This window comes from Meleagris gallopavo, chromosome 14 (assembly GCF_000146605.3).
Source record: "Meleagris gallopavo isolate NT-WF06-2002-E0010 breed Aviagen turkey brand Nicholas breeding stock chromosome 14, Turkey_5.1, whole genome shotgun sequence".
NCBI lineage: Eukaryota > Metazoa > Chordata > Aves > Galliformes > Phasianidae > Meleagris > Meleagris gallopavo.
Window position 1 is genome coordinate 10994408 of NC_015024.2, and position 12201 is coordinate 11006608.

The 12201-nt window shown below is 47.7% G+C and overlaps 1 protein-coding gene and 1 long non-coding RNA gene across 5 annotated transcripts; one reads left to right on the top strand and one right to left on the bottom strand.

Moving 5' to 3' along the window:
- The first annotated feature begins 483 nt into the window (after positions 1–483).
- Positions 484–12195, top strand: LOC104913168 (SRSF protein kinase 3-like). 4 transcript variants are annotated; one of them, XM_010718574.3, is made up of 13 exons: positions 669–732; positions 1440–1488; positions 3145–3209; positions 3359–3467; positions 3587–3674; positions 5745–5832; positions 6080–6186; positions 8166–8328; positions 9395–9480; positions 9909–10016; positions 10482–10551; positions 10637–10729; positions 11981–12195. In XM_010718574.3, the coding sequence occupies exons 2-13, from the start codon at positions 1457–1459 to the stop codon at positions 12166–12168; spliced, it is 1197 nt and encodes a 398-aa protein (XP_010716876.1). In that variant the 5' UTR covers positions 669–732; positions 1440–1456; the 3' UTR covers positions 12169–12195. The 4 variants fall into 4 exon arrangements, with proteins under 4 accessions (XP_010716878.1, XP_010716877.1, XP_010716876.1 ...); XM_010718576.3 differs by lacking the exon at positions 1440–1488 and having other exon boundaries at positions 484–732; XM_010718575.3 differs by lacking the exon at positions 1440–1488 and having other exon boundaries at positions 644–732; positions 3071–3209.
- LOC116217175 lies at positions 4816–9902 on the bottom strand. The gene is made up of 2 exons (XR_004161317.1): positions 8680–9902; positions 4816–6297 (listed from the first exon to the last, which is right to left on the bottom strand). It is a non-coding gene; the product is annotated as an uncharacterized LOC116217175 (long non-coding RNA).
- Positions 12196–12201: the final 6 nt, after the last annotated feature.

Consider the following 12201-nt stretch of genomic DNA (forward strand, 5'->3'; position numbering starts at 1 on the left):
GGTGGGGGGGTGGGGAGGAAGAGCTGTTACTGCACTGAAACCTGCAAGCAGCTGAGTGAAAGTGCTGTCAGCGCATCTGTGCAGAACTGTGCTGCCTTGTCCCCAAATCTGGAGAGCCGGTGTGACTCACAGGGTGCTGAGGCAGAGGTGCCTCGAGCACAGGCAGTGCGGCACGTAGGGGTGTGGAAGCGTTTCCCCTCTGCCAAGCAAGGCTGGTGACCGCTGTGCCCTGCAGAGACGGGAGGTGGTGCCACTGCTACGGGGCTGGGCCTTGCAGCCTGCTGCCATGCTCCGGGGAGCAGTGGGAACCGCTGCAGAGGGGGAAGGCTTTCCTATTTCCATCTCAGCAGAGTGGTGAGTTTTCCTCTATAAATAGATGCTGTGAAGACGGTGGAGCTCCAGCAGGGTGACAGACCCGCTGCCGGGGCAGCTGAGGCAGGGCACTGCGCGGACAGGTGCAGTGAACGGCAGTAAAGGAAACTCATCGCAGCTGTCCTGGGTCTCCTGCTGCCCTGCAGCCAAGGTTGTTCCCAGAAACGGTGCTGAGATCTGATACCCTGCCCCTCAACACATCTACCCAGTGATGCAGAAAAGTTTGGTTGGCCCAAGGACAACCCTCCCAAGCAGTGCAGACTAAAAGGAGAGCAGGACCAGCTGGTATCTCGCTTTTGGGAGCTCCAGCACGAGCCAGATGATGAGAGGGGTGGCATCCCCTGCCTCCTGAGCTGCATGGTAAGTGCGCAGGGCCACAGGGGCTGAGCCCCACGTGCCTGCTTTTATGCTGTGTGTTGTGGCTTGCAGAGATGCTACGCTCAGCCAGCACTTACCACGTCTGTGCTGGATGAAGATGAAGGCACATATCACTCTGCTAAGTACTCCAACTCCACAGGTCCAGGCGATGGGGTGCATGGCAAGTGGTGGGGTGGCTCCTTGCACCCTTCTGTGCAGGCGAGGTGAAGCATGACTGCTCCCTGCTGTAGCTAACAGGGACCAGTACGTTTTTGGGCTGAAGTTCTCTGACCTGGTCCAGGCCTGCAGCAAGCTGGTGGGTTCTGCATGATGTAGCTTTTAATGAAAAAGAAAAAAAGTTTTTAATATATCAATTGACAAGTACTTACAAGAAGCGTTGTTGTTGTTTTTTTGTTGTATTTTTTGTTTTTCTATCGTAAAGCTTAGAAAAGTGTATTTCCAACTTCTATACCAAAGTACAAAGCAATGCTCTTTACCCTATACTGGATTATCCATGTCAGTACAGTGGGCAGGAGGTGAATTCTCACACACCTAAGGAAGGACAGCAGGGCACTGTGAGCTCAAAAACTCCTTCAGCCCAAGTGCTAGGGTGTGTCTGATGTTCGTGGAGTCTGACTTTGGATCCTAAGCAGTAGGTCTCCATGATCATTCTTTCCCTTATTATCATTATTTCCCTCTTATTATCACAGAAATCCGTCTAGGGAAGATGCTGAACCTTCATCTCCCATTTTTCCTTTGGTAGGTGACTGGTGAGTGACTTAAGAAACAAAATCTTCAGGGCTTTTGCCCAGCTCTTAGAGATCAACTCCTTGTTCTAATTATGTGACAAAACCTGAGAAGATGTGATTGAAGAGGTATCTATCAGGTGGTGCAGGAGCTTGCAAGGTTATTGATGGGCTATGTCTGTGCACAAATAAGCACAATTCTGATTTCACCTCTGTATCACAGCTAGGACTCCAGTAAATATTTGCCAAAGGCAGTGGCCATATGGACATGTAGCACCCTGCCGGTTTAAGGCTAAAAGAGACTGAGGTTTAAGCCCAAAAGAGTGTGTATAATTGCTGAGGTTTGAGGTGCAAAGGAGGAAGAGGGATTCTGAGCTCCTTGCACACTGCTCCACGGGGTAGGGAGAACGAAGAAATGTAGCTCTGGCAGTTCTGGGTATCCCCGACTACACTGCCATTCCAAGCCCATTCTGAGCCTAAATGAGAATTGAGAGTTCACCTGGTGCCCAAAGGCAGGCTACAGCTCTATTGCTGTGCTGGGATAGGAAAAGTTTTTTGAGGAAGTTGTGCCTTTTTTTCAGCACCTGTAAGATGTTACTGTCCCAGAGCAGCTCCCCGTCATGTGGCTGCTGCTATGAGGCGTGTGACAGGACGTCCACCAATGCTGCCAGCACGTTAGGACTATTTCTGAACGTTCTGCAGTGCATACAAGCCCTTAGCTTTGGCAACCTGACTCTGAAGGATTTAAAGGTTGATATTTCTACTCGTGCTAATGGCCTGCTTGGGTTATTATCACCTGTCACAAACTCTGGCAACACTTGTTCATATGAAGCTTTGGCCATTACAGCAAGTGACATTTCTGAATTATGAAACGCTGGGTTGGAGTACCCAAACTGAGGCAGTGTAAATCTGTGTTTCCATTAGCAATGTGGGGCTTGGGGGTTCTATTTCAGGTGACTTGCACTTGAGCCAATTCCACAACAGTGCTGTGGAGTAGGGGGAGCAGCAGTTGTATCCGTCTGTCTGCAGTGCCTCCGTGTTTGTACCTTTTGCTGTCATAGAAACATGCTGGGGAGCAGCCTTTCCCCTCCCTCATGGCCTCTTTGTAGTGGATCATGGGACTCTCAGTGACAAATCCCTGCTTTGGCCCCATGCTGCAGACAGATGTGCAGCACAGCTTCTAAACTGCACGCTCTGCTCAGTACCAGCCTGGGATGTGAATCTTCTACTGCCAGTGAAAGCCCTAAGTTGGGGTACAGGGTCTCTTCTGCCCAGTCCAGTGTCACAGCCACTGGAGGGGTCCCTGCAGTCTCCACCGAGCCATTGGAAGGCTGCCCAAGGCACAGGGAAACCTGAGACTTCCACCCGAGAGCCAGGAGCCCTGCCCAGCCTGCCAGCTTTCCTCCTATGAACTTCTAAAATAATCTTTACTCCTCTGAAGTGCCAAAAATGTTCCTATGTTCCTAACAGCTCAGTTCCAGGTTTGGATGAAGCAGGTGGAAAGGAACAGAGCGAGGGAGAACAGAGCTAGAAGAACAAATGGGAGCTGTGCACATCAGTGTGTGCAGCTGCTTTGCAGCTCTCTCTCTTTTAAGGAGTAAAATGCTGGAGATTGCACTGCACATACTGCACAGCCTGGTTCTCTGCTGCTTCTGTCCCCTCTCACCAGGACCTGCTGGGACACTGCCATGGAACAGCAGGTGCAGGAGGATGTGCCAGAAGTGCAGCACGCAGGTCAGTCCTCGGACCAGAGCTGAGATCATACCAGGCTCTTCCCATGCCAGAGGAGGCCACAGAGACCCATTTGGCCATTCCTCTGGGAGAGCTGTCCTCAGTGGTTCTTGCAGGGCATCAGTAATGTTTCTTGGTGATGGTCCCCACAGGAGGCCACCACCCAGTGCGGGAAGGAGAGGTGTTCAACGCACGCTACCAGGCTCTGCACGAGCTGGGCTGTGGGGCCTTTGCTACTGTCTGGCTGTGCCAGGACATGAGGTGAGGGGCTGATGCCATATGGGGCAGCAGGGAAGGACGGCCCATCTCCTGGGCGGGACTTGCCCCCTTCGTAGGCCAACCTGGCATGCATCGACTTACAGCTGTGGTTCCTTTTGTAGGAAGAAGAAGAATGTAGCCGTGAAGGTCCTGAAGAGCAGGGAAGGCTTTGCTGAGGCTGCCCAGGATGAGCTCTCTCTCCTCAAATGTGTATGTATCTTCCCAGGCTCCGTGCTTTTCTCTGTGCAGGTGGCCACTGAATTCAGACTGAGATATCAGTTTCAGTGTCCCTTCTCCTTCCAGGTCTGTCTGAGGAGCAAGGTTAGGGAATGGAAAACGATGTCAGATAATTCATTAAATCACCTTTGCTTGGCCATGACCCCTAAAAGAGGCGCTTTCTCCTTTCTCCTGTAATGCTTGGACAGGTGGCTGTGTCTCACTTGTCCTGTTGGCCCATTTTTTTTCAGCTGAGACTAAAATCCAGTAAATAGGAGGAACTTGTAAAAATACAGGGTGGAAAACCACCAGAACCAACAAGAAAATGTGGCAATGCTGTTCTTAGCCACAGTTGGGAATGTTTTCACTATATTTGTGCACTTCCTGGCTCGGAGATCATTGCTCTATCACAACATAAATACTGAAGCAAAAGGAAGCATCTTCAAAAAAAAAAATGCAGGACAGCAAACATAATATATAACCTCTTAACTCAGAAAGCTTCCTTCTGTTTTTGCTAATGGATGCAGCAATTAGGCACACGGATCTGAGTCTCAACTAGTTGCCTTTGAAAATGGCTTGACCTGCTAGTTCTAGAAAGCTCACGTTATAACTCTTAGAGTTTACCTAAATGCGAAGTTCCATCAGCTGTATGTGAATAAAAGTCATTAAATTTTGCCTTTCAAATTACTCTGAGGCCTTTCTCCAACAGGTTTGGGAAAGGCTTGCTTCGCATCTGCAAATCTGCAGGCCCTATCCAAAAGGATATGAGCCAGACTCAGTGATGCAAGAGGAAGTAAAAAGTAAATGTAATCAAAGGGTGCTTTTCTACACATCAGCACAATTCTACATGTAGACCAAGCCTTACCCTTAATTTATTACTAATTCTCTCAGAAAGACACGCCTTCCATTCAACAGAATAGAGCTGGTTCCCAGGGTCATTTCCATCAGCACAGTGGTCCGTGCCCACAGCACTGCCAGAGGAGGCAGCTGGGACCTCCCTGCTTCCACAGCTGCTCACTTCTGTTGTGAGAACAAACCTCCTGGTGCTGGCACGGATAGATCTGGCAGCTGCACAAAAAGCAAACCAAAATCACCCATAATTACAGCCATGTCAGAAAGAAAAAACAAATACATATATAATAAATACAAATATATATTTATATATAAAAAGTTATAGATACAGTAGCCATTGCTTTAGCTGAATCAGTGCTCTGTGGGAGCAAACTCATGGTAGAATTTGCCATGAAAATGTCTAGTGGTGGTGCAAGAGCTGGGGATACCAACAGCACCTCTGCTGGGGCAGAGTGGGATGCTGCCTAGCCAGGCACCCCGTACCAGCAGCAGACATCCACGTGGGCAAAAAGACAAGCTAAGCACGAGGTGCTGCTCCCACTGAATACCACCCTGGCCAAGAATAGTTTACAGCTGAAGATTTCTTGGGCCAAGGGTGATGTGATGAGCAGTAATTCCCAGTGGATTTATTTTCAAGAGTCCTGCCCTGCTTTCCTGCAAGCCAATGTGGGCTGCAGCACCTGAAGCATTCTGTGACAAAAACTGCTACCAATCATCCATGCACTGTGTGAAGAACCACTTTCTCTGGTTTCTTTCTGATCCTCTGAAGTACTGGGTTTATTGATGTCTTCTGGTTCTTGTATGAATGATCTGTGTTCCCTTCTTCCCCACCACTCAGTACCAGAGATCTCTGTTGCACCAAAAGCCAACCCTTTTTCACTCGACTGCTCCAGATGCAGAAGCCACTCTGCACCCTGGTAGAACAGGCAGCCTTCAGATGACTGAAGACAACCACAGTTGTCTGAGTTATTCAGATGCTACGAAGGTGATGCTGTCACATGGTCAGAGGAAGACAGCACACAGAAATTAACTCCATAGTAACACAGTTTGCTTGTGTTCTGGGAGCCTGGTTTGCTTGATATTGTTTTCATGAGATTTGTTATAAAATGCCAACTCCTAGAAGAGAGTCTGCAGAAGAGGATACAATGGGTGCAAGATGTTCTTTGCACATGTATGTCTCTAATTGCAGTTGTCTTGGAATCTCTCCCTCAGGTGAGCAGTATGAAGAAGAAGGATCGGGCAGGAGAAAACATCATCTGTTTATTAGATGATTTCAGAATGATTGGAGAGAACGGCTTCCATATCCTTCTGCCAATAGAACTGCAGCTCTCAATCAGAGAAGGTTGTGCTGGGGAGTCACAGGATAACATAAATCCAACCGCTGCACTCTGACGAGGAGGATGAGCAGAGCAGTAGCTAGAGCAGAGAACATGAAGGTGGCCGGAGGAGGGGAGGCTGGCTAATGAGAGGTTTGGCTGCTCTGGTGAAGGGCAGGAAGCTGGTAGTAGCATATTCTCTCTGTTGGTGAATCCATGACTCTTCCCCACATACGTGCTTGGTATTTGAGGCGCTGGGTCCTTCTCTGCAATTTCTGATGGGTAACTATGCAGCCCAGGGATTGCCTTTGCCTTTTGTGAAAAAATCTTTACAGCAGGTGAGAGAACTGAGTTCTATTTGGGTGAGGGCACTGTGGGAGTGCTGGCTGGGGAACACATCATAGTCTTCATCCTGGGGTCATCGGCCATGAATTCCTGTATGACTGCATCTGCAAAGAAAGAGACAACAGAATCAGTGCCAAAGACATACAGTTTGAAGGAAAACAGCAGCTATTTATTTTGGGTGGGAGGAGAAAAAATGTCAAATAGAATGCAGAATGGGAGGTTAAAACAGTCACAGTGATACAGGGGCAATGCGTGCTACTGCCTATGCCTGTTAGTCTCAGTGGATTTGGAAAGGGGTCGGGACCACTGATGTGAAGAGTCAGAGACCTGCAGATCTGCACCAGGGGACTCAGAGTTGGCACTGATGTTTGTATCTCATTCACACCTCAGCAAATTATTGAATTTTCCAGCAGTTCAGCTGTTCACAAGATGAACAGACTGCCATAGATACGTTTCTTGTTGGAAAAAAACCAAACAATACATGAATTTCTCTGTCCTGCTCCTATCATCAGAAGTTTCCTATGGTAGTGATGCCGGACTGCTGGCATTTGCCCCATTGAGTTCAGCAGGGCTCAGGGCTGGCTTCAGCTGTTTGCCCAGTAATTCCAAGGCTGCTGAAGGTCTGCCTCACAGCTGATTCCTTCCCAGAGCTTTTAAATTGCCGGTTCAGTTGGCTGGTCCTCCACCCATATTGAGGTTTTCCTGCTCAGAGCCAACACTTCCTTCATCCCCTGTAAGGATGTAGCATGCTGATCAAACAGACTGTGAAAGCTGAGTTTCTTATGCATTGTCTGTGAATAGCGAAGGAATAGGAAACCTGAGTGAGTCCATGAATAATTAATATTACATTTTGCTGTTAGTGCCAAGGTTTATCAGAAGTCTGCAGACTTGCCAAAATGAAGATTTGCTACCTTGATTCCTGTGCCCTTCTAGGGACACAGAAAGAAAACCATTTCCTCTTCCATCCTTTTCCTGGAATATCTGCTTCTTCCTCGAAAGAAGCCCCACTAACGCCTGAATAAGTTAGATGAAAGCGTAGTGGCATTAATTGATATGCTCTGTTTCACACCCAAGCCTTTTGTTTGATCTCTTATCTGTGTAAACTGTAATTATTTTTTTTCCCCCTTTGGATCAGCATTGTGGTAGCATTTACTTCTCATTCATTCCAGTTTAGCTATTTAAATCTTTCCTTGTGTTTCACAGTTACCATTTAAGGTTGGTATTTTCCCGGGGCTGGTGCTCATCCCAGAATAGATTTTGATAATACAGAGAATATTTACCAGCCTTTATGACTGACCAGTGTTTTAAAAGAGCAACTTAACCTCCTAGTAGCCTTTCCACTGTTATTGATTTCTGATAGAGAGTGTTTCTCTTGCACGCATTGTTTATCTCTCCCCTGTGACAGCCAGGCTCTCCCTGCTCCACCGTGAGCTGTTCTTTCCCTACATGGCTCTCCTGCAGTACCCTTAATTCCTCTCTGCATGTACTCACTCATCATCCCTGCCTCCTCCTGTCTGCGTTATGATTCACCCCTTCTCTTTCCTTCCATGATGGGACTCCCTCCTTTGCCACGTCAAACACCCTATAACTGACTCCCAGCTTCCATTCCAGTGACAATGCTGTATTAACAGATAGACTCGGTAGGCTGAAGACGTGCCAGCCACGTGAACAAAAGCACCTTTTCGGGAGAAAATTCTGCTTTGTGATTGCAGTGCCTCGTCCCATTTCCAACTCTCCAGGCCTGCCCATCTGTGCTGGCACCTGGGCGCTCTCATGCTGTGTCCTTTGCCAGATCTCCATGCTCTGTCACTGGCTGTGCCGAGTGTGTGGGGCTACGGCGCTGGCCATTCTCAGGATGAAACCACTTGTGCCTGCTTCTGTAGGACCGCTCAGCCGACACTACTGCTCTTCAGGGTACAAGTGCTACAGTATCTGTCACGTTGCTGACCTAAGTGCTGTTCGGCTCACACAGGTGCTAGCAGGCCTGCACTTCCTGCATGGGCGCTGCAGGATTATCCACGCAGACATCAAACCAGAGAACGTGCTGCTGTACACTCACGACAAAAACCTCCAAAGGTTTCTGCTTGATGCTGATGACTCTGGCCAGAGAACAGATTTGAGGCTAAAGGCACCAGGTGAGCACTGCGGGTTTTATTGCAACAGAGACTTAAGAGGTTATTGCCAGAAGTGAAACAGCGGCATAGGTGCAGGTAGCTTAAGAAGATTTCACATCTCCCACAACACAGACAGCTCACACTGCTCAGACCTCTCCCGTCTCTGCTACTACGAACCCCACATCAAGTGGCTCCAAGTTACTCAGGGCACCAACAGAAAAGTGGCCTTGCACAAAGGTGTGCATGCAGAACAATGAAAAATCATAGGCACTTGTCAATAACCTGAGCACAACCTCAGAGCCAATTCTTACAGCCTTCAGTACAGGACAGTTCCCTCATCTGGTACTTTCAGCTACTGAATAGGATACATACCAGCTGGTTTGATCAAAAAACTGTATGACACATCTACTCTTTTATTTCCCGTATTCCTGAGGTTTGTGGGAGACTTGTATGTACTCTTCGAGGCCTTTTGAGACATGATTTATTTTAAGAGAACGATGTGAATACATGATAAGCCATGGGGCTGGAGAGTTTCTCAAGGGATTTAGTCACCCAGCAATGAGATTCTTCATATTTTCTTCCATAATATTCTCCCACAAGCATTTCTCCCATGATGTTGCTGTTTTGTCCCTCAAGCCCTGGGGTAAAAGACAAATGCTAAATTATTGGTAGAGTCTTTTGTTGGGAACAAAAAGGCATGATACCAGACATAAGTTGACAGTTACAAAGCAGTAGAACAAAAATTACCCTTTTCCAGGGTCTATACGTGAAAATGTTACCTTGACAGTTCTTGCCAGGCAGGCACTTTTCAGCAGGAGAGGTGCATGTGGTCACACCACTCCACTGCAAGCTGCAGTTTTCCATAACATTCTCTTAGACTGTGACTGGTTAGCAGCCCTTCCTTTGCATTCCCTCAAAAATCAAAAGTGGTACTTTACTGGTGATAAAAGGAATCACCTGTCTAAAGCATTTTTTGATAGCTAGGTTGAAAAACTTCCAAGGCAGGTAGGTCTAGAAGTACCTTCTGTGGTAAGTGATGCATACCTGTTGGAGAAAGACCTGATTTATCTCCCTCCTTTCCATCTAGGAGGTAATCCTGGCAATCAACTGGAAGATTCTGATTTAATGAACATAGAAGTGAAAATTGCTGATCTGGGCAGTGCATGCTGGACAGTGAGTCTGCTGCAAGTCTTGGTCCTGTGACTATGAAATGCTTTGCACTTCCTTCACACCCTGGGTGTCAGTCCTTCTACAGCTGAGCATTTATTCTAGAGTGTGCTAAAGTAGAACTGATTCCAGGTGTTACATTCATCACTCCCAGCTTAGAGTTGGGCAGTACACTCCAGAGATATGTCAGCTTTGGATCCTTCTTCTTGTAGTTAGTCTGTAAACCAGAAATTTGTGAACAAGTTCACTGTGAAATATTGGGAAGTAAATTTAGTGTGGCGCCAGTAGGGCTGAGAATGGGTCTGATGTCTCCTGCACGCATTTTACTACACGCCTTTAGTTATTCCTCGTGATTGCATGGACAGCTTGTGGCCACAAGCATCACTGTTACTCATTTATGGAAGCTAACCAAAGGGTGTTTGTTTCTGTTACAGTATAAGCCTTTTTCTAAGGAGATACAGACCCAGCCGTACCGCGCCCTAGAAGTGCTGCTTGGATTAGACTATGGCACTCCTGCAGACATCTGGAGCACAGGCTGCCTGGTAGGGCTGGAGACAGCGCAGAGCATGCATGGAAGGCGACTGACACCGGCAGGTCCAGGGTGGCATGTCCTCAGCACCCACCTGCACACTGCATGTGGAGCACAACTTCCTTGCTGTTGCTGATTCAGAGAAGGAAAAGCAGGCTGTCTGCACTCCTTCTTTGGACTTTGGACTGAAAGTATGCTGCGGATCTATTCACTGTAATTAGTTTATGCTTAAGGCAGTTCACACTGCAACTATGGTGCTAGCTCATGTATTTGACTGAAGTAGGCACATACTGGCTTCCATCCTGATGGAACTAAAGGTGCTGCTTCACAGTGGTGCATCACAGCAATGTGAATCTTTTCATGTTTCATTATCAGTTTTGTGTGATAGTACCTGTGCCCGTTCCCCTTCCCATCAGAGTTCATGAGGAAGAAAAGCTCCTAGTTGGTCAGTGAATTAACAGTGCTACTCCATTTCTAGGCATTTGAAATGGCAACGGGGGAGTGTCTATTTAATCCTCAACCTGGGAAATATTTCTCCAGAGATGACGGTAGGACCCCATCAGTTGTATTCATTTCACTGACAGAAGCATCATCATCTCTGTATCTAGACATGTTTTCTCTTCCTCTGTCCAGATCATGTTGCTCGCATTATTGAACTCCTGGGAAGAATCCCTCCCCAGATTGCTTTCTCCTGGAACAAGTCAACAAAGTTTTTCAGAAGGCCAGGTAAGAGAAGGCCAAGGGAGGTTTTACCTTAAAAATCACTGTTGATCTCTGATACACTCCTCGGCTACTACTGGAAGACACTAAAACTAATGTTATGCAGTGCAGGCTACACGCAGGGACAGAACAGAGGTGGAGATTTCGTAAAGCACAGTAACGCTTCCTCCACTGCCACCTTTGCAATCCAGGAGCATTCCAGCAATAAATGCAAATACAGATACCTCAAAAATGGTCACAGTAAATATCCAGCAAGGAAAAGATTTTTATCCTTTCTCCTTTGGAGCTGGAGAGAATGGAAATAAGGACAGGAAACAGCTACATGGCAGGAAAGCTGCGAGTGTGCAACTAGCTGGATTTCACCCATTCACTAGCAGAGAACAATAATGAAGAGGGATGGGACACTCATATCCTCTCATCCTTCCACCATGGCTGCCATATTTAGTCTTCTGACTCAGCTGTAATGTCTTTTCTGTTTTAATCTCCCCAATTCCTTTGACTCATTATGCTTGAAATAGTCGTCTTTGACTTCAAGGCATTACATAACTCCATCCTTCTGCAATTCAGTCCATCCTCCTCCTCACTCATGTTAACCAGCCATACAGCCTGTCTAGGTACAATTCTTCTCATGTTGCACACTAATGCAGTGCTTTAGATCAACAAGCACCTCCCTGCTCATTTTCAGCTCTTTGTTCATTTATTCCTTGTATGGTCCTCAAAAGGTGAGTCAAAAACAGTCCTTGTTTTATATTTATTCTCCGTGAGAACCAAACTGGCCTAACCACACATGCCTAACCTGAATCACTGCATTTACACCACGTACTCCAAGGGACAAGGCTCACTTCCTGGTCAGTAGTGGCACCCTTAATCTCATGGAGCAAGTAGGCACAAAGCAAATTAAACATGAGTGGCTCGTGTCTGTGGCAACAATGCACTCTGGGTTGTGCACAGGCAGGCAGAGGGACCACAGGAATGACTTTGGTGTTGCTATCCTGGGAACATTTCATTTGTGCTTGATGCTTTCACATCTAATAAGCGCTCACGAATGGAGAGGCCCCACAAACTAACTTGTAACGATGATTTTCAAAACACCAGAGAGCGAAGTTTAGAAGTGGGAGTGCAGATGAAGCTTAGACGTGAAGATGCACACGGACCGATCGTTCAGCAGGATTTGAACGAGTTGCGTGAGGGGAGGAGCAACAGCCTATCGCTCTCGAGGGCGTAATTAACGTATTGTGCTTACGCACTCTCTGACAGGTGCTCTTCTGCGGATCTCCCGGCTCATTCCCCGCAGCCTCCACGCCATCCTGGCGGACAGGCTCAAGTGGAGAAAACACGAGGTGCCTCCATTCACCAGCTTCCTTCTGTCGGCGCTGCGCTACGCCCCCGAGAAGCGCGCCACGGCCGCGCAGTGCCTGCAGCACGCGTGGCTCAGCGCCCCGTGACCGGCCACCCGCATCCCCGCGGGCGGAGCCCCG